The 21,903-nt window shown below is 55.1% G+C and overlaps 1 protein-coding gene and 1 long non-coding RNA gene across 2 annotated transcripts in view; one reads left to right on the top strand and one right to left on the bottom strand.

The window, feature by feature from the left end:
* The window catches only part of LOC118359423 (laminin subunit alpha-5-like), a 301,123-nt gene that overhangs the window by 190,802 nt on the left and 88,418 nt on the right, over positions 1-21,903 (top strand). Inside the window, 4 exon segments of the mRNA XM_052484170.1 lie at positions 1,114-1,275; positions 3,358-3,465; positions 6,921-6,977; positions 7,304-7,330. Coding sequence (XP_052340130.1) covers positions 1,114-1,275; positions 3,358-3,465; positions 6,921-6,977; positions 7,304-7,330 — 354 coding nt within the window.
* LOC127913118 (uncharacterized) lies at positions 18,517-20,633 on the bottom strand. Its single transcript, XR_008084772.1, has 3 exons — positions 20,447-20,633; positions 19,000-19,199; positions 18,517-18,674 (listed from the first exon to the last, which is right to left on the bottom strand). It is a non-coding gene; the product is annotated as an uncharacterized LOC127913118 (long non-coding RNA).

Here is a 21,903-nt window from a genome sequence, read left to right on the forward strand (position 1 = left end):
GTATAATCCCCAGGCGATGGACATGATGGTCTGGGTGCTGCTGGGAACAGACAGACAGGAAGTGTTATATTAGGATGTAATGTTATTATAACATCTCTATAGGTGATGGACATGATGGTCTACAGCACACAGCTGATTGGGAACAGACAGACAGGAACAGGGATTATATTAGGATGTAATGTTATGATAACATCTCTATAGGTGATGGACATGATGGTCCTGTAGCTCAGTTGGATACAAACTAGAGCATGGCGCAGGGATTGTAACGCCAGGGTAGTGGGTTCAGATCCAGGGATTGGGACCAACTAGGTAGAGAATGTATGCACACATGATTGTAAGTCGAACTGAGATAAAAGCAGCACACAGGGATTGGGTCTGATAAATGGCATATATTATTATTATTATTATTATTACATGATGGTCTGAGGTGCTGAACACAATTTGGGAACAGACAGACAGGAAGTGTTATATTAGGATGTAATGTTATTATAACATCTCTATAGGTGATGGACATGATGGTCTGGGTGCTGCTGGGAACAGACAGACAGGAAGTGTTATATTAGGATGTAATGTTATTATAACATCTCTATAGGTGATGGACATGATGGTCTGGGTGCTGCTGGGAACAGACAGACAGGAAGTGTTATATTAGGATGTAATGTTATTATAACATCTCTATAGGTGATGGACATGATGGTCTGGGTGCTGCTGGGAACAGACAGACAGGAAGTGTTATATTAGGATGTAATGTTATTATAACATCTCTATAGGTGATGGACATGATGGTCTGGGTGCTGCTGGGAACAGACAGACAGGAAGTGTTATATTATTATAACATCTCTATAGGTGATGGACATGATGGTCTGGGTGCTGCTGGGAACAGACAGACAGGAAGTGTTATATTAGGATGTAATGTTATTATAACATCTCTATAGGTGATGGACATGATGGTCTGGGTGCTGCTGGGAACAGACAGACAGGAAGTGTTATATTAGGATGTAATGTTATTATAACATCTTTATAGGTGATGGACATGATGGTCTGGGTGCTGCTGGGAACAGACAGACAGGAAGTGTTATATTAGGATGTAATGTTATTATAACATCTCTATAGGTGATGGACATGATGGTCTGGGTGCTGCTGGGAACAGACAGACAGGAAGTTCCTGTGACAGTATATCCTGATCAGCATGTGGTGGAGGCGGACCTTAGTGACGTACCTGATGTCTACCAAGACCTCCTCTGGCACGCTCCTAGAACGTACCTGGGGGACAAGGTGGGAAATAGTCTTGTTATATATAAATGGCATTGTCTCCTCTTCAATGTACATACATACAGGTTCAGAGAGTTTGTACATTTGAATAATTTAGCAGACACTTATCCAAAGAGATTTACAGTTAGCAAGTCTTATCCTGGCTAAAGCAATGAGGCTAACACCTCTGACCCATTGGCTGTTAAACAATAATTAGATCAACTGTGACTTGTGCAGGCGGGAGAGGGAGGGAGAGGGAGGGAGAGGGAGGGAGAGGGAGGGAGAGGATGGGAGAGGGAGGGAGAGAGCGGGAGAGGGAGGGAGAGAGGGAGAGGCCGGGAGAGGGCAAGATAGGGAGGGAGAGGCCGGAAGAGGCCGGGAGAGGGAGGGAGAGAGCGGGAGAGGGAGGGAGAGGGCGGGAGAGGGCAGGAGAGGGCGGGAGAGGGAGGGAGAGGACGGGAGAGGACGGGAGAGGGAGGGAGAGAGCGGGAGAGGGAGGAAGAGGGAGGGAGAGGCCGGGAGAGGACAAGATAGGGAGGGAGAGGCCGGAAGAGGCCGGGAGAGGGAGGGAGAGAGTGGGAGAGGGAGGGAGAGAGCGGGAGAGGGCGGGAGAGGACGGGAGAGGGAGGGAGAGGACGGGAGAGGGAGGGAGAGAGCGGGAGAGGGAGGGAGAGAGCGGGAGAGGGAGGAAGAGGGAGGGAGGGAGAGGCCGGGAGAGGGCAAGATAGGGAGGGAGAGGCCGGAAGAGGCCGGGAGAGGGAGGGAGAGGGAAGGAGAGGGAGGGAGAGGGCAGGAGAGGGAGAGGGCAAGAGAGGGAGGGAGAGGCCGGGAGGGGCCGGAAGAGGCCGGGAGAGGGAGGGAGAGGCCGGGAGAGGGAAGGAGAGGGAGGGAGATGGCAGGAGAGGCCGGGAGGGTCCGGGAGAGGGCGGAGAGAACAGGAGAGGCCGGAAGAGGCCGGGAGAGGGAGGGAGAGACCGGGAGAGGCCTGAAGAGGGCGGGAGAGGGAGGGAGAGGCCGGGAGAGGGCAGGAGAGGGAGAGAGAGGGAGGGAGAGGCCGAGAGGGGCCGGGAGAGGGCGGGGAGAGAACAGGATAGGCCGGGAGAGGGAGGGAGAGGCCTGAAGAGGGAGGGAGGGGCAGGAGAGGGAGGGAGAGGGCGGGAGAGAACAGGAGAGGCCGGAAGAGGCCGGGAGAGGCCTGAAGAGGGCGGGAGAGGGCAGGAGAGGGAGGGAGAGGGCAGGAGAGGGAGGGAGAGGGAGAGAGAGAGAGGGCGGAAGAGGGAGCTGCTGGGGTGGGTGAAATAAATGCATCAGGGTTGGTGGTGACGGTTTGCAGAAGCAAGAGGAGACTACATCAGATTACACTAGTGCTAAGGACTATATATAGTTCACACACACAAAAGAGGTTGTGCAGACAGACAGAGTGTATAGAGATAGGGATCTTTGTTTTGTTTAGAGTATAACACCTGGCTTATCTTGCCTTTTGAACATGCTTAGTTAACCTTCCTCTAGCATTATTGCCTGATCACAAGACTCTCTGGCTCTCCCGGTGTTCTGTCTCTTCCTGTCTTCTCTCTGTCTCTTCCTGTCTTCTGTCTCTTCCTGTCTTCTCTGTCTCTTCCTGTCTTCTGTCTCTTCCTGTCTTCTGTCTCTTCCTGTCTTCTCTCTGTCTCTTCCTGTCCTCTCTGTCTCTTCCTGTCTTCTGTCTCTTCCTGTCGTCTGTGTCTTCCTGTCTTCTCTGTCTCTTCCTATCTTCTCTGTCTTCTGTCTCTTCCTGTCTTCTGTCTCTTCCTGTCCTCTCTGTCTCTTCCTGTCTTCTGTCTCTTCCTGTCTTCTGTGTCTTTCTGTCTTCCTGTCTTCTCTGTCTCTTCCTATCTTCTCTGTCTTCTGTCTCTTCCTGTCTTCTCTGTCTCTTCCTGTCTTCTGTCTCTTCCTGTCCTCTCTGTCTCTTCCTGTCTTCTGTCTCTTCCTGTCTTCTGTCTCTTCCTGTCCTCTCTGTCTCTTCCTGTCTTCTGTCTCTTCTTGCTCTCCCCCTCTTTTCTCTGTCCTTCTCTCTCTCTCCATCTCTCCTTCCCTCCCTCTCATCCCTCTCTAATCATCTCTATTTAGGTTTCGTCTTATGGAGGCTATCTGCGGTATCGTCTGCACACTCAAACTATGAGAGGAGATGTTCTCTCTCTGCCCGCTGAAGCCTCTCGACCTGACGTCATTCTCAAGGTACACATCCCACCACAGGGACCCCATGCTTTATTACCTAAACACAGTAGAATGATATTAAACGCCAAAGCAGTACTTTGAAGCGTCTGAAATAAAGTATGAAGTATGTAAACCTGGTTCCAGAGATCGGGTTCAATTGTGCTAAAAAACAAAGAGGCGCTTGTGTCGTTTAAATGCTGTGTGGATTTGACTCGTTTCTGTAGAGACTTGACACACACACACACACACACACTCTCTCACACCACTAGCTCATAGTCCATCTTCGAAAGCCATAGCTTCTGCTCTGCTCCATCATTGCTCTCTCTCTCTCTCTCTCTCTCTCTCACTCACTCTCACTCACTCACTCACTCACTCACCACTCACCACCACTCACTCACCACCACTCACTCACCACACCACTCACTCACTCACTCACTCTCACTCTCTCACCCACACTCACACAGGCATTTGTATATTCCTCTCTGAGATTCAGTGCCTTCAGAAAGTATTCAGACCACTTGACTTTTTCCACATTTTGTTACGTTACAGCCTTATTCTAAAATGGATTACATCGCGTTTTTTCCCCTCATCAATATACACACACAATACCACATAATGACATCATCATCATCATCATCACATCATTTTTGCTAATAAAAAAATAAGTTTTATAAAAACGACCACATTTCCATAAATATTCAGACCCTTTGCTCAGTACTTTGTTGAAGCACCTTTGGGCAAAGATTACAGCCTTGAATCTTCATGGGTATGACGCTACAAGCTTTGCACACCTGCTCTGTCAGGTTGGATGGGGAGTGTCGCTGCAAAGCTATTTTCAGGTCTTTCCAGAGATGTTCGATCGGGTTCAAGTCCAGGCTCTGGCTGGGCCACTCAAGGACATTCAGAGATTTGTACCGAAACGACTCCTGCGTTGTCTTGGCTGTGTGCTTAGGGTTCATTGTCCTGTTGGAAAGTGAACCTTCGCCCCAGACTGAGGTCCTGAGAGATCTGGAGCAGGTTTTCATCAAGGATCTCTGTACTTTGCTCCTTTCATCTTTCCCCTTATCCTGACTAGTCTTCCAGTCCCTGCCACTGAAAAACATCCCCTCAGCATGATGCTGCCACCACCACCATGCTTCACCGTAGGGATGGTGCCATGCTTCCTCCAGACGTGACGGCCAGGTGGACTGGGGACTGCAAGGAGTCATCATGCCAGGTAGTCCTGGGGCATGGTCCTAGGGCTCAGGTCCTCCGAGAGAGAGAATTACAGAGAGCATACTTAAATTCACACAGGACACCGGATAAGACAGGAGAAGTACTCCAGATATAACGAACTGACCCTAGCCCCTCGACACAAACTACTGCAGCATAAATACTGGAGGCTGAGACAGGAGGGGTCAGGAGACACTGTGGCCCCATCCGATGATACCCCGGACAGGGCCAAACAGGAAGGATATAACCCCACCCACATTGCCAAAGCACAGCCCCCACACCACTAGAGGGATATCTTCAACCACCAACTTACCATCCTGAGACAAGGCCGAGTATAGCCCACGAAGATCTCCTCCACGGCACAACCCAAGGGGGTTTCAGTCTTGAAATAGAGAATCCTGTTTCTCATGGTCTGAGATTCTTCAGGTGCCTTTTGGAAAACTCCAAGCAGGCTGTCATGTGCCTTTTACTGAGGAGTGTCTTCCGTCTGGCCACTTTACCATAAAAGTCTGATTGGTGAAGTGCTGCAGAGATGGTTGTCCTTCTGGAAGGTCAAGGGAAAAGTCAAGGGGTCTGAGTACTTTCCAAATGCACTGTATGCCTTTCTCAATCCACTGAGGAACTATTCTCATTAACATTAACTACCATTACGGCTGGTTAATCCCTGTTGATAATGTAGCTGTTCTCATTAACTACCATTACGGCTGGTTAATCCCTGTTGATAATGTAGCTGTTCTCATTAACTACCATTACGGCTGGTTAATCCCTGTTGATAATGTAGCTGTTCTCATTAACTACCATTACGGCTGGTTAATCCCTGTTGATAATGTAGCTGTTCTCATTAACTACCATTACGGCTGGTTAATCCCTGTTGATAATGTAGCTGTTCTCATTAACTACCATTACGGCTGGTTAGTCCCTGTTGATAATGTAGCTGTTGTCATTCATTAACTACCATTACGGCTGGTTAATCCCTGTTGATAATGTAGCTGTTCTCATTAACATTAACTACCATTACGGCTGGTTAGTCCCTGTTGATAATGTAGCTGTTCTCATTAACTACCATTACGGCTGGTTAATCCCTGTTGATAATGTAGCTGTTCTCATTAACTACCATTACGGCTGGTTAATCCCTGTTGATAATGTAGCTGTTCTCATTAACATTAACTACCATTACGGCTGGTTAATCCCTGTTGATAATGTAGCTGTTCTCATTAACTACCATTACGGCTGGTTAATCCCTGTTGATAATGTAGCTGTTCTCATTAACTACCATTACGGCTGGTTAATCCCTGTTGATAATGTAGCTGTTCTCATTAACATTAACTACCATTACGGCTGGTTAGTCCCTGTTGATAATGTAGCTGTTCTCATTAACATTAACTACCATTACGGCTGGTTAATCCCTGTTGATAATGTAGCTGTTGTCATTAACATTAACTACCATTACGGCTGGTTAGTCCCTGTTGATAATGTAGCTGTTGTCATTAACATTAACTACCATTACGGCTGGTTAGTCCTACCATTACGGCTGGTTAGCTGTTCTCATTCCCATGCTGATAATGTAGCTGTTCTCATTAACTACCATTACGGCTGGTTAATCCCTGTTGATAATGTTAGCTGTTCTCATTAACTACCATTACTGGTTAATCCCTGTTGATAATGTAGCTGTTCCCATTAACTACCATTACGGCTGGTCCCTGTTGATAATGTAGCTGTTGTCATTAACATTAACTACCATTACGGCTGGTTAGTCCCTGTTGATAATGTAGCTTTCTCATTAACTACCATTCTGGTTAATCCCTGTTGATAATGTAGCTGTTCTCATTAACATTAACTACCATTACGGCTGGTTAATCCCTGTTGATAATGTAGCTGTTGTCATTAACATTAACTACCATTACGGCTGGTTAATCCCTGTTGATAATGTAGCTGTTCTCATTAACTACCATTACGGCTGGTTAATCCCTGTTGATAATGTAGCTGTTGTCATTAACATTAACTACCATTACGGCTGGTTAATCCCTGTTGATAATGTAGCTGTTCTCATTAACTACCATTACGGCTGGTTAATCCCTGTTGATAATGTAGCTGTTGTCATTAACATTAACTACCATTACGGCTGGTTAATCCCTGTTGATAATGGTTGTGTGTCTGATAATAAAGGCTGTGTGTAGCTGTTGTCATTAACATTAACTACCAAGTTAACTGTAACATTAACTCATTACGGCTGGTTAGTCCAGGGTTCTCATTAACTACCACAGATGACCCTGTGTTACCATGGAGATAAGAGAATTAACTACCATTCACCTGAAGAACCACACTGGTTAGTCCCTGTTGATAATGTAGGGATAGTCCACATGGTAGAGTCCCTGTTGATAATGTAGGACACTGACCATCCCTGTTGGGGTTCTCATTAACAGTCTACATGGTGGAGGATGTAGGTTCTCATTAACATTAACACCATTACGGCACCTGTTGATAGCTGTCCACATGGCTGGTTAATCCCTGTTGATAATGCAGGGACACTGACCACCTGGGTTGATAATAGCTGTTCTCCTACCATGGTGGAGGAGGGACACTGACCACCTGGGTCTGATAGTCTGTGTCTCCATGGACCCTGGTGAGGAGGGACTCTTCACTGAACCACCTGGGGATAGTCCACATGGTAGAGGTAGGACACTGACCACCTGGGGATAGTCCACATGGTGGAGGAGGGACACTGACCACCTGGGAATAGTCCACATGGTAGAGGAGGGACACTGACCACCTGGGGATAGTCCACATGGTAGAGGAGGGACACTGACCTGACCACCTGGGGATAGTCCACATGGTGGAGGAGGGACACTGACCACCTGGGGATAGTCCACATGGTGGAGGAGGGACACTGACCACCTGGGGATAGTCCACATGGTGGAGGAGGGACACTGACCACCTGGGGATAGTCCACATGGTAGAGGAGGGCACTGACCACCTGGGGATAGTCCACATGGTGGAGGAGGGACACTGACCACCTGGGGATAGTCCACATGGTGGAGGAGGGACACTGACCACCTGGGGATAGTCCACATGGTGGAGGAGGGACACTGACCACCTGGGGATAGTCCACATGGTGGAGGAGGGACAATGACCACCTGGGGATAGTCCACATGGTGGAGGAGGGACACATGGTGACCTGACCACCTGGGCATAGTCCACATGGTGGAGGAGGGACACTGACCACCTGGGGATAGTCCACATGGTGGAGGAGGGACACTGACCACCTGGGGATAGTCCACATGGTGGAGGAGGGACACTGACCTGACCACCTGGGCATAGTCCACATTGTGGAGGAGGGACACTGACCACCTGGTGATAGTCCACATGGTGGAGGAGGGACACTGACCACCTGGGGATAGTCCACATGGTGGAGGAGGGACACTGACCACCTGGGGATAGTCCACATGGTGGAGGAGGGACACTGACCACCTGGGGATAGTCCACATGGTGGAGGAGGGACACTGACCACCTGGTGATAGTCCACATGGTGGAGGAGGGACACTGACCACCTGGGGATAGTCCACATGGTGGAGGAGGGACACTGACCACCTGGGGATAGTCACATGGTGGGAGGGACACTGACCACCTGGGGATGGTGGAGGAGGGACACTGACCATGGGGATAGTGGAGGAGGGACACTGACCACCTGGGGATAGTCCACATGGTGGAGGAGGGACACTGACCACCTGGGGATAGTCCACATGGTGGAGGAGGGACACTGACCACCTGGGGATAGTCCACATGGTGGAGGAGGGACACTGACCACCTGGGGATAGTCCACATGGTGGAGGAGGGACACTGACCACCTGGGGATAGTCCACATGGTGGAGGAGGGACACTGACCACCTGGGGATAGTCCACATGGTGGAGGAGGGACACTGACCACCTGGGGATAGTCCACATGGTGGAGGAGGGACACTGACCACCTGGGGATAGTCCACATGGTGGAGGAGGGACATTGACCACCTGGGGATAGTCCACATGGTGGAGGAGGGACACTGACCACCTGGGGATAGTCCACATGGTGGAGGAGGGACACTGACACTGACCACCTGGGGATAGTCCACATGGTGGAGGAGGGACACTGACCACCTGGGGATAGTCCACATGGTGGAGGAGGGACACTGACCACCTGGGGATAGTCCACATGGTGGAGGAGGGACACACCTGACCACCTGGGGATAGTCCACATGGTGGAGGAGGGACACTGACCACCTGGGGATAGTCCACATGGTGGAGGAGGGACACTGACCACCTGGGGATAGTATGGTGGAGGAGGGACACCAGTCCATGGTGGAGGAGGGACACTGACCACCTGGGGATAGTCCACATGGTGGAGGAGGGACACTGACCACCTGGGGATAGTCCACATGGTGGAGGAGGGACACTGACCACCTGGGGATAGTCCACATGGTGGAGGAGGGACACTGACCACCTGGGGATAGTCCACATGGTGGAGGAGGGACACTGACCACCTGGGGATAGTCCACATGGTGGAGGAGGGACACTGACCACCTGGGGATAGTCCACATGGTGGAGGAGGGACACTGACCACCTGGGGATAGTCCACATGGTGGAGGAGGGACACTGACCACCTGGGGATAGTCCACATGGTGGAGGAGGGACACTGACCACCTGGGGATCCACAGTGGAGGAGGGACACTGACATGGTGGAGGAGGAGGGACACTGACCACCTGGTGATAGTCCACATGGTGGAGGAGGGACACTGACCACCTGGGGATAGTCCACATGGTGGAGGAGGGACACTGACCACCTGGGGATAGTCCACATGGTGGAGGAGGGACACTGACCACCTGGGGATAGTCCACATGGTGGAGGAGGGCACTGACCACCTGGGGATAGTCCACATGGTGGAGGTAGGGACACTGACCACCTGGGGATAGTCCACATGGTGGAGGAGGGACACTGACCACCTGGGGATAGTCCACATGGTGGAGGAGGGACACTGACCACCTGGGGATAGTCCACATGGTGGAGGAGGGACACTGACCACCTGACCACCTGGGCATAGTCCACATGGTGGAGGAGGGACACTGACCACCTGGGGATAGTCCACATGGTGGAGGAGGGACACTGACCTGACCACCTGGGCATAGTCCACATTGTGGAGGAGGGACACTGACCACCTGGGGATAGTCCACATGGTGGAGGAGGGACACTGACCACCTGGGGATAGTCCACATGGTGGAGGAGGGACACTGACCACCTGGGCATAGTCCACATTGTGGAGGAGGGACACTGACCACCTGGGGATAGTCCACATGGTGGAGGAGGGACACTGACCACCTGGGGATAGTCCACATGGTGGAGGAGGGACACTGACCACCTGGGGATAGTCCACATGGTGGAGGAGGGACACTGACCACCTGGGGATAGTCCACATGGTGGAGGAGGGACACTGACCACCTGGGGATAGTCCACATGGTGGAGGAGGGACACTGACCACCTGGGGATAGTCCACATGGTGGAGGAGGGACACTGACCACCTGGGGATAGTCCACATGGTGGAGGAGGGACACTGACCACCTGGGGATAGTCCACATGGTGGAGGAGGGACACTGACCACCTGGTGATAGTCCACATGGTGGAGGAGGGACACTGACCACCTGGGGATAGTCCACATGGTGGAGGAGGGACACTGACCACCTGGGGATAGTCCACATGGTGGAGGAGGGACACTGACCACCTGGGGATAGTCCACATGGTGGAGGAGGGACACTGACCACCTGGGGATAGTCCACATGGTGGAGGAGGGACACTGACCACCTGGGGATAGTCCACATGGTGGAGGAGGGACATTGACCACCTGGGGATAGTCCACATGGTGGAGGAGGGACACTGACCACCTGGGGATAGTCCACATGGTGGAGGAGGGACACTGACCTGACCACCTGGGGATAGTCCACATGGTGGAGGAGGGACACTGACCACCTGGGGATAGTCCACATGGTGGAGGAGGGACACTGACCACCTGGGGATAGTCCACATGGTGGAGGAGGGACACTGACCTGACCACCTGGGCATAGTCCACATGTGGAGGAGGGACACTGACCACCTGGGGATAGTCCACATGGTGGAGGAGGGACACTGACCACCTGGGGATAGTCCACATGGTGGAGGAGGGACACTGACCACCTGGGGATAGTCCACATGGTGGAGGAGGGACACTGACCACCTGGGGATAGTCCACATGGTGGAGGAGGGACACTGACCACCTGGGGATAGTCCACATGGTGGAGGAGGGACACTGACCACCTGGGGATAGTCCACATGGTGGAGGAGGGACACTGACCACCTGGGGATAGTCCACATGGTGGAGGAGGGACACTGACCACCTGGGGATAGTCCACATGGTGGAGGAGGGAGTCCACTGACACTGACCACCTGGGGATAGTCCACATGGTGGAGGAGGGACACTGACCACCTGGGGATAGTCCACATGGTGGAGGAGGGACACTGACCACCTGGGGATAGTCCACATGGTGGAGGAGGGACACTGACCACCTGGGGATAGTCCACATGGTGGAGGAGGGACACTGACCACCTGGGGATAGTCCACATGGTGGAGGAGGGACACTGACCACCTGGGGATAGTCCACATGGTGGAGGAGGGACACTGACCACCTGGGGATAGTCCACATGGTGGAGGAGGGACACTGACCACCTGGGGATAGTCCACATGGTGGAGGAGGGACACTGACCACCTGGGGATAGTCCACATGGTGGAGGAGGGACACTGACCACCTGGGATAGTCCACATGGTGGAGGAGGGACACTGACCACCTGGGGATAGTCCACATGGTGGAGGAGGGACACTGACCACCTGGGGATAGTCCACATGGTGGAGGAGGGACACTGACCACCTGGGGATAGTCCACATGGTGGAGGAGGGACACTGACCACCTGGGGATAGTCCACATGGTGGAGGAGGGACACTGATCTGACCACCTGGGGATAGTCCACATGGTGGAGGAGGGACACTGACCACCTGGGGATAGTCCACATGGTGGAGGAGGGACACTGACCACCTGGGGATAGTCCACATGGTGGAGGAGGGACACTGACCACCTGGGGATAGTCCACATGGTGGAGGAGGGACACTGACCACCTGGGGATGGTGGAGGAGGGACACTGACCACATGGTGATAGTCCACATGGTGGAGGAGGGACACTGACCACCTGGGGATAGTCCACATGGTGGAGGAGGGACACTGACCACCTGGTGATAGTCCACATGGTGGAGGAGGGACACTGACCACCTGGTGATAGTCCACATGGTGGAGGAGGGACACTGACCACCTGGGGATAGTCCACATGGTGGAGGAGGGACACTGACCACCTGGGGATAGTCCACATGGTGGAGGAGGGACACTGACCACCTGGTGATAGTCCACATGGTGGAGGAGGGACACTGACCACCTGGGGATAGTCCACATGGTGGAGGAGGGACACTGACCACCTGGGGATAGTCCACATGGTGGAGGAGGGACACTGACCACCTGGTGATAGTCCACATGGTGGAGGAGGGACACTGACCACCTGGGGATAGTCCACATGGTGGAGGAGGGACACTGACCACCTGGGGATAGTCCACATGGTGGAGGAGGGACACTGACCACCTGGGGATAGTCCACATGGTGGAGGAGGGACACTGACCACCTGGGGATAGTCCACATGGTGGAGGAGGGACACTGACCTGACCACCTGGGGATAGTCCACATGGTGGAGGAGGGACACTGACCACCTGGTGATAGTCCACATGGTGGAGGAGGGACACTGACCTGACCACCTGGGGATAGTCCACATGGTGGAGGAGGGACACTGACCACCTGGTGATAGTCCACATGTTGGAGGAGGGACACTGACCACCTGGGGATAGTCCACATGGTGGAGGAGGGACACTGACCACCTGGTGATAGTCCACATGGTGGAGGAGGGACACTGACCACCTGGGGATAGTCCACATGGTGGAGGAGGGACACTGACCTGACCACCTGGGCATAGTCCACATTGTGGAGGAGGGACACTGACCACCTGGTGATAGTCCACATGGTGGAGGAGGGACATTGACCACCTGGGGATAGTCCACATGGTGGGGACCTGGGGATAGTCCACATGGTGGAGGAGGGACACTGACCACCTGGGGATAGTCCACATGGTGGAGGAGGACCTGGGGACACTGACCACCTGGGGATAGTCCACATGGTGGAGGAGGGACACTGACCACCTGGGGATAGTCCACATGGTGGAGGACCTGGGGACACATGGTGGAGGAGGGACACTGACCACCTGGGGATAGTCCCATGGTGGAGGAGGGACACTGACCACCTGGGGATAGTCCACATGGTGGAGGAGGGACACTGACCACCTGGGGATAGTCCACATGGTGGAGGAGGGACACTGACCACCTGGGGATAGTCCACATGGTGGAGGAGGGACACTGACCACCTGGGGATAGTCCACATGGTGGAGGAGGGACACTGACCACCTGGGGATAGTCCACATGGTGGAGGAGGGACACTGGGGATAGTCCACATGGTGGAGGAGGGACACTGACCACCTGGGGATAGTCCACATGGTGGAGGAGGGACACTGACCACCTGGGATAGTCCACATGGTGGAGGAGGGACACTGACCACCTGGGGATAGTCCACATGGTGGAGGAGGGACACTGACCACCTGGGGATAGTCCACATGGTGGAGGAGGGGACCTGGGGGACATGGTTGACCACCTGGGGATAGTCCACATGGTGGAGGAGGGACACTGACCTGACCACCTGGGCATAGTCCACATGGTGGAGGAGGGACATGACCACCTGGGGATGGTGGAGGAGGGTGACCACCACATGGTGGAGGAGGGACACTGACCTGACCACCTGGGCATAGTCCACATTGTGGAGGAGGGACACTGACCACCTGGGGATAGTCCACATGGTGGAGGAGGGACACTGACCACCTGGGGATAGTCCACATGGTGGAGGAGGGACACTGACCACCTGGGCATAGTCCACATTGTGGAGGAGGGACACTGACCACCTGGGGATAGTCCACATGGTGGAGGAGGGACACTGACCACCTGGGGATAGTCCACATGGTGGAGGAGGACACACCTGACCACCTGGGGATAGTCCACATGGTGGAGGAGGGACACTGACCACCTGGGGATAGTCCACATGGTGGAGGAGGGACACTGACCACCTGGGGATAGTCCACATGGTGGAGGAGGGACACTGACCACCTGGGGATAGTCCACATGGTGGAGGAGGGACACTGACCACCTGGGGATAGTCCACATGGTGGAGGAGGGACACTGACCACCTGGGGATAGTCCACATGGTGGAGGAGGGACACTGACCACCTGGGGATAGTCCACATGGTGGAGGAGGGACACTGACCACCTGGGGATAGTCCACATGGTGGAGGAGGGACACTGACCACCTGGGGATAGTCCACATGGTGGAGGAGGGATACTGACCACCTGGGGATAGTCCACATGGTGGAGGAGGGACACTGACCACCTGGGGATAGTCCACATGGTGGAGGAGGGACACTGACCACCTGGGGATAGTCCACATGGTGGAGGAGGGACACTGACCACCTGGGGATAGTCCACATGGTGGAGGAGGGACACTGACCTGACCACCTGGGGATAGTCCACATGGTGGAGGAGGGACACTGACCACCTGGGGATAGTCCACATGGTGGAGGAGGGACACTGACCACCTGGTGATAGTCCACATGGTGGAGGAGGGACACTGACCTGACCACCTGGGGATAGTCCACATGGTGGAGGAGGGACACTGACCACCTGGTGATAGTCCACATGGTGGAGGAGGGACACTGACCACCTGGGGATAGTCCACATGGTGGAGGAGGGACACTGACCACCTGGGGATAGTCCACATGGTGGAGGAGGGACACTGACCACCTGGGGATAGTCCACATGGTGGAGGAGGGACACTGACCACCTGGGGATAGTCCACATGGTGGAGGAGGGACACTGACCACCTGGGGATAGTCCACATGGTGGAGGAGGGACACTGACCACCTGGGGATAGTCCACATGGTGGAGGAGGGACACTGACCACCTGGGGATAGTCCACATGGTGGAGGAGGGACCACATGGTGAGGGACACTGACCACCTGGGGATAGTCCACATGGTGGAGGAGGGACACTGACCACCTGGGGATAGTCCACATGGTGGAGGAGGGACCACACTGACCACCTGGGGATAGTCCACATGGTGGAGGAGGGACACTGACCACCTGGGGATAGTCCACATGGTGGAGGAGGGACACTGACCACCTGGGGATAGTCCACATGGTGGAGGAGGGACACTGACCACCTGGGGATAGTCCACATGGTGGAGGAGGGACACTGACCACCTGGGGATAGTCCACATGGTGGAGGAGGGACACTGACCACCTGGGGATAGTCCACATGGTGGAGGAGGGACACTGACCACCTGGGGATAGTCCACATGGTGGAGGAGGGACACTGACCACCTGGGGATAGTGGAGGAGGGACACACCATGGTGGAGGAGGGACACTGACCACCTGGGGATAGTCCACATGGTGGAGGAGGGACACTGACCACCTGGGGATAGTCCACATGGTGGAGGAGGGACACTGACCACCTGGGGATAGTCCACATGGTGGAGGAGGGACACTGACCACCTGGGGATAGTCCACATGGTGGAGGAGGGACCACCTGGGGATAGTCCACATCTGACCACCTGGGGATAGTCCACATGGTGGAGGAGGGACACTGACCACCTGGGGATAGTCACATGGTGGAGGAGGGACACTGACCACCTGGGGATAGTCCACATGGTGGAGGAGGGACACTGACCACCTGGGGATAGTCCACATGGTGGAGGAGGGACACTGACCACCTGGGGATAGTCCACATGGTGGAGGAGGGACACTGACCACCTGGGGATAGTCCACATGGTGGAGGAGGGACACTGACCACCTGGGGATAGTCCACATGGTGGAGGAGGGACACTGACCACCTGGGGATAGTCCACATGGTGGAGGAGGGACACTGACCACCTGGGGATAGTCCACATGGTGGAGGAGGGACACTGACCACCTGGGGATAGTCCACATGGTGGAGGAGGGACACTGACCACCTGGGGATAGTCCACATGGTGGAGGAGGGACACTGACCACCTGGGGATAGTCCACATGGTGGAGGAGGGACACTGACCACCTGGGGATAGTCCACATGGTGGAGGAGGGACACTGACCACCTGGTGATAGTCCACATGGTGGAGGAGGGACACTGACCACCTGGGGATAGTCCACATGGTGGAGGAGGGACACTGACCACCTGGGGATAGTCCACATGGTGGAGGAGGGACACTGACCACCTGGGGATAGTCCACATGGTGGAGGAGGGACACTGACCACCTGGGGATAGTCCACATGGTGGAGGAGGGACACTGACCACCTGGGGATAGTCCACATGGTGGAGGAGGGACACTGACCACCTGGGGATAGTCCACATGGTGGAGGAGGGACACTGACCACCTGGGGATAGTCCACATGGTGGAGGAGGGACACTGACCACCTGGGGATAGTCCACATGGTGGAGGAGGGACACTGACCACCTGGGGATAGTCCACATGGTGGAGGAGGGACACTGACCACCTGGGGATAGTCCACATGGTGGAGGAGGGACACTGACCACCTGGGGATAGTCCACATGGTGGAGGAGGGACACTGACCACCTGGGGATAGTCCACATGGTGGAGGAGGGACACTGACCACCTGGGGATAGTCCACATGGTGGAGGAGGGACACTGACCACCTGGGGATAGTCCACATGGTGGAGGAGGGACACTGACCACCTGGGGATAGTCCACATGGTGGAGGAGGGACACTGACCACCTGGGGATAGTCCACATGGTGGAGGAGGGACACTGACCACCTGGGGATAGTCCACATGGTGGAGGAGGGACACTGACCACCTGGGGATAGTCCACATGGTGGAGGAGGGACACTGACCACCTGGGGATAGTCCACATGGTGGAGGAGGGACACTGACCACCTGGGGATAGTCCACATGGTGGAGGAGGGACACTGACCACCTGGGGATAGTCCACATGGTGGAGGAGGGACACTGACCACCTGGGGATAGTCCACATGGTGGAGGAGGGACACTGACCACCTGGGGATAGTCCACATGGTGGAGGAGGGACACTGACCACCTGGGGATAGTCCACATGGTGGAGGAGGGACACTGACCACCTGGGGATAGTCCACATGGTGGAGGAGGGACACTGACCACCTGGGGATAGTCCACATGGTGGAGGAGGGACACTGACCACCTGGGGATAGTCCACATGGTGGAGGAGGGACACTGACCACCTGGGGATAGTCCACATGGTGGAGGAGGGACACTGACCACCTGGGGATAGTCCACATGGTGGAGGAGGGACACTGACCACCTGGGGATAGTCCACATGGTGGAGGAGGGACACTGACCACCTGGTGATAGTCCACATGGTGGAGGAGGGACACTGACCACCTGGGGATAGTCCACATGGTGGAGGAGGGACACTGACCACCTGGGGATAGTCCACATGGTGGAGGAGGGACACTGACCACCTGGGGATAGTCCACATGGTGGAGGAGGGACACTGACCTGACCACCTGGGGATAGTCCACATGGTGGAGGAGGGACACTGACCACCTGGGGATAGTCCACATGGTGGAGGAGGGACACTGACCACCTGGGGATAGTCCACATGGTGGAGGAGGGACACTGACCACCTGGGGATAGTCCACATGGTGGAGGAGGGACACTGACCACCTGGGGATAGTCCACATGGTGGAGGAGGGACACTGACCACCTGGGGATAGTCCACATGGTGGAGGAGGGACACTGACCACCTGGGGATAGTCCACATGGTGGAGGAGGGACACTGACCACCTGGGGATAGTCCACATGGTGGAGGAGGGACACTGATCTGACCACCTGGGGATAGTCCACATGGTGGAGGAGGGATACTGACCACCTGGGGATAGTCCACATGGTGGAGGAGGGACACTGACCACCTGGGGATAGTCCACATGGTGGAGGAGGGACACTGACCACCTGGGGATAGTCCACATGGTGGAGGAGGGACACTGACCACCTGGGGATAGTCCACATGGTGGAGGAGGGACACTGACCACCTGGGGATAGTCCACATGGTGGAGGAGGGACACTGACCACCTGGGGATAGTCCACATGGTGGAGGAGGGACACTGACCACCTGGGGATAGTCCACATGGTGGAGGAGGGACACTGACCACCTGGGGATAGTCCACATGGTGGAGGAGGGACACTGACCACCTGGGGATAGTCCACATGGTGGAGGAGGGACACTGACCACCTGGGGATAGTCCACATGGTGGAGGAGGGACACTGACCACCTGGGGATAGTCCACATGGTGGAGGAGGGACACTGAGTCTGACCACCTGGGGATAGTCCACATGGTGGAGGAGGGACACTGACCACCTGGGGATAGTCCACATGGTGGAGGAGGGACACTGACCACCTGGGGATAGTCCACATGGTGGAGGAGGGACACTGACCACCTGGGGATAGTCCACATGGTGGAGGAGGGACACTGACCACCTGGGGATAGTCCACATGGTGGAGGAGGGACACTGACCACCTGGGGATAGTCCACATGGTGGAGGAGGGACACTGACCACCTGGTGATAGTCCACATGGTGGAGGAGGGACACTGACCACCTGGGGATAGTCCACATGGTGGAGGAGGGACACTGACCACCTGGGGATAGTCCACATGGTGGAGGAGGGACACTGACCACCTGGGGATAGTCCACATGGTGGAGGAGGGACACTGACCACCTGGTGATAGTCCACATGGTGGAGGAGGGACACTGACCACCTGGTGATAGTCCACATGGTGGAGGAGGGACACTGACCTGACCACCTGGGGATAGTCCACATGGTGGAGGAGGGACACTGACCACCTGGGGATAGTCCACATGGTGGAGGAGGGACACTGACCACCTGGGGATAGTCCACATGGTGGAGGAGGGACACTGACCACCTGGGGATAGTCCACATGGTGGAGGAGGGACACTGACCACCTGGGGATAGTCCACATGGTGGAGGAGGGACACTGACCACCTGGGGATAGTCCACATGGTGGAGGAGGGACACTGACCACCTGGTGATAGTCCACATGGTGGAGGAGGGACACTGACCACCTGGTGATAGTCCACATGGTGGAGGAGGGACACTGATCTGACCACCTGGGGATAGTCCACATGGTGGAGGAGGGACACTGACCACCTGGTGATAGTCCACATGGTGGAGGAGGGACACTGACCACCTGGGGATAGTCCACATGGTGGAGGAGGGACACTGACCACCTGGTGATAGTCCACATGGTGGAGGAGGGACACTGACCACCTGGGGATAGTCCACATGGTGGAGGAGGGACACTGACCACCTGGGGATAGTCCACATGGTGGAGGAGGGACACTGACCACCTGGGGATAGTCCACATGGTGGAGGAGGGACACTGACCACCTGGGGATAGTCCACATGGTGGAGGAGGGACACTGACCACCTGGGGATAGTCCACATGGTGGAGGAGGGACACTGACCACCTGGGGATAGTCCACATGGTGGAGGAGGGACACTGACCACCTGGTGATAGTCCACATGGTGGAGGAGGGACACTGACCACCTGGGGATAGTCCACATGGTGGAGGAGGGGACACTGACCACCTGGGGATAGTCCACATGGTGGAGGAGGGACACTGACCACCTGGGGATAGTCCACATGGTGGAGGAGGGACACTGACCACCTGGGGATAGTCCACATGGTGGAGGAGGGACACTGACCACCTGGGGATAGTCCACATGGTGGAGGAGGGACACTGACCACCTGGGGATAGTCCACATGGTGGAGGAGGGACACTGACCACCTGGGGATAGTCCACATGGTGGAGGAGGGACACTGACCACCTGGGGATAGTCCACATGGTGGAGGAGGGACACTGACCACCTGGGGATAGTCCACATGGTGGAGGAGGGACACTGACCACCTGGGGATAGTCCACATGGTGGAGGAGGGACACTGACCACCTGGGGATAGTCCACATGGTGGAGGAGGGACACTGACCACCTGGGGATAGTCCACATGGTGGAGGAGGGACACTGACCACCTGGGGATAGTCCACATGGTGGAGGAGGGACACTGACCACCTGGGGATAGTCCACATGGTGGAGGAGGGACACTGACCACCTGGTGGAGGAGGGATAGTCCACATGGTGGAGGAGGGACACTGACCACCTGGGGATAGTCCACATGGTGGAGGAGGGACACTGACCACCTGGGGATAGTCCACATGGTGGAGGAGGGACACTGACCACCTGGGGATAGTCCACATGGTGGAGGAGGGACACTGACCACCTGGGATAGTCCACATGGTGGAGGAGGGACACTGACCACCTGGTGATAGTCCACATGGTGGAGGAGGGACACTGACCACCTGGGGATAGTCCACATGGTGGAGGAGGGACACTGACCACCTGGGGATAGTCCACATGGTGGAGGAGGGACACTGACCACCTGGTGATAGTCCACATGGTGGAGGAGGGACACTGACCACCTGGGATAGTCCACATGGTGGAGGAGGGACACTGACCACCTGGGGATAGTTCACATGGTGGAGGAGGGACACTGACCACCTGGGAATAGTCCACATGGTAGAGGAGGGACACTGACCACCTGGGGATAGTCCACATGGTAGAGGAGGGACACTGACCTGACCACCTGGGGATAGTCCACATGGTGGAGGAGGGACACTGACCACCTGGGGATAGTCCACATGGTGGAGGAGGGACACTGACCACCTGGGGATAGTCCACATGGTGGAGGAGGGACACTGACCACCTGGGGATAGTCCACATGGTGGAGGAGGGACACTGACCACCTGGTGATAGTCCACATGGTGGAGGAGGGACACTGACCACCTGGGGATAGTCCACATGGTGGAGGAGGGACACTGACCACCTGGTGATAGTCCACATGGTGGAGGAGGGACACTGACTTGAAGTCTGTATTTCCATCTCAATATCTCTTTTCATTCTAACTGCAGTATTTGGTCCTTTTTTACATCTACCATTTCATGAATTTTTTATTTTTCCTTTATTTAACTATCAAGTCAGTGAAGAACAAATTCTTACTTTCAATGACGGCCTATGAACAGTGGGTTAACTGCCTTGTTCAGGGGCAGAACGACAGATTTGACCTTGTCAGCTCGGGGATTTGATCTAGCAACCTTTCGGTTACTCGTCCAACACACAACCACTAGGCTACCTGCCTCTAACCACTAGGCTACCTGCCTCTAACCACTAGGCTACCTGCCTCTAACCACTAGGCTACCTGCCTCTAACCACTAGGCTACCTGCCTCTAACCACTAGGTTACCTGCCTCTAACCACTAGGCTAACTGCCTCTATCCACTAGGTTGCCTGCCTCTAACCACTTGGTTACATGCCTCTAACCACGAGGTTACCTGCCTCTAACCACTAGGTTACCTGCCGCCCCTACACTCTAACCACTAGACTACCTGCCTCTAACCACTAGGTTACCTGCCGCCCCTACACTCTAACCACTAGGCTACCTGCCTCTAACCACTAGGTTACCTGCCTCTAACCACTAGGCTAACTGCCTCTATCCACTAGGTTGCCTGCCTCTAACCACTAGGTTACCTGCCTCTAACCACTAGGCTACCTGCCTCTAACCACTAGGTTACCTGCCGCCCCTACACTCTAACCACTAGACTACCCTGCCGCCCCTACCCTCTAACCACTAGGCCACCTGCCGCCCCTACCCTCTAACCACTAGGCTACCTACCGCCCTACACTCTAACCACTAGGTTACCTAACCACGTCCCTAAACTCTAACCACTAGGCTACCTGCCGCCCCTACACTCTAACCACTAGGCTACCTGCCGCCCCTACACTCTAACCACTAGGTTACCTGCCGCCCCTACACTCTAACCACTAGGCTACCTGCCGCCACTACACTCTAACCACTAGGCTACCTGCCGCCCCTACACTCTAACCACTAGGTAACCTGCCGTCACTACACTCTAACCACTAGGCTACCTGCCGCCCCTACACTCTAACCACTAGGTAACC

This window comes from Oncorhynchus keta, chromosome 28, assembly GCF_023373465.1.
Source record: "Oncorhynchus keta strain PuntledgeMale-10-30-2019 chromosome 28, Oket_V2, whole genome shotgun sequence".
NCBI lineage: Eukaryota > Metazoa > Chordata > Actinopteri > Salmoniformes > Salmonidae > Oncorhynchus > Oncorhynchus keta.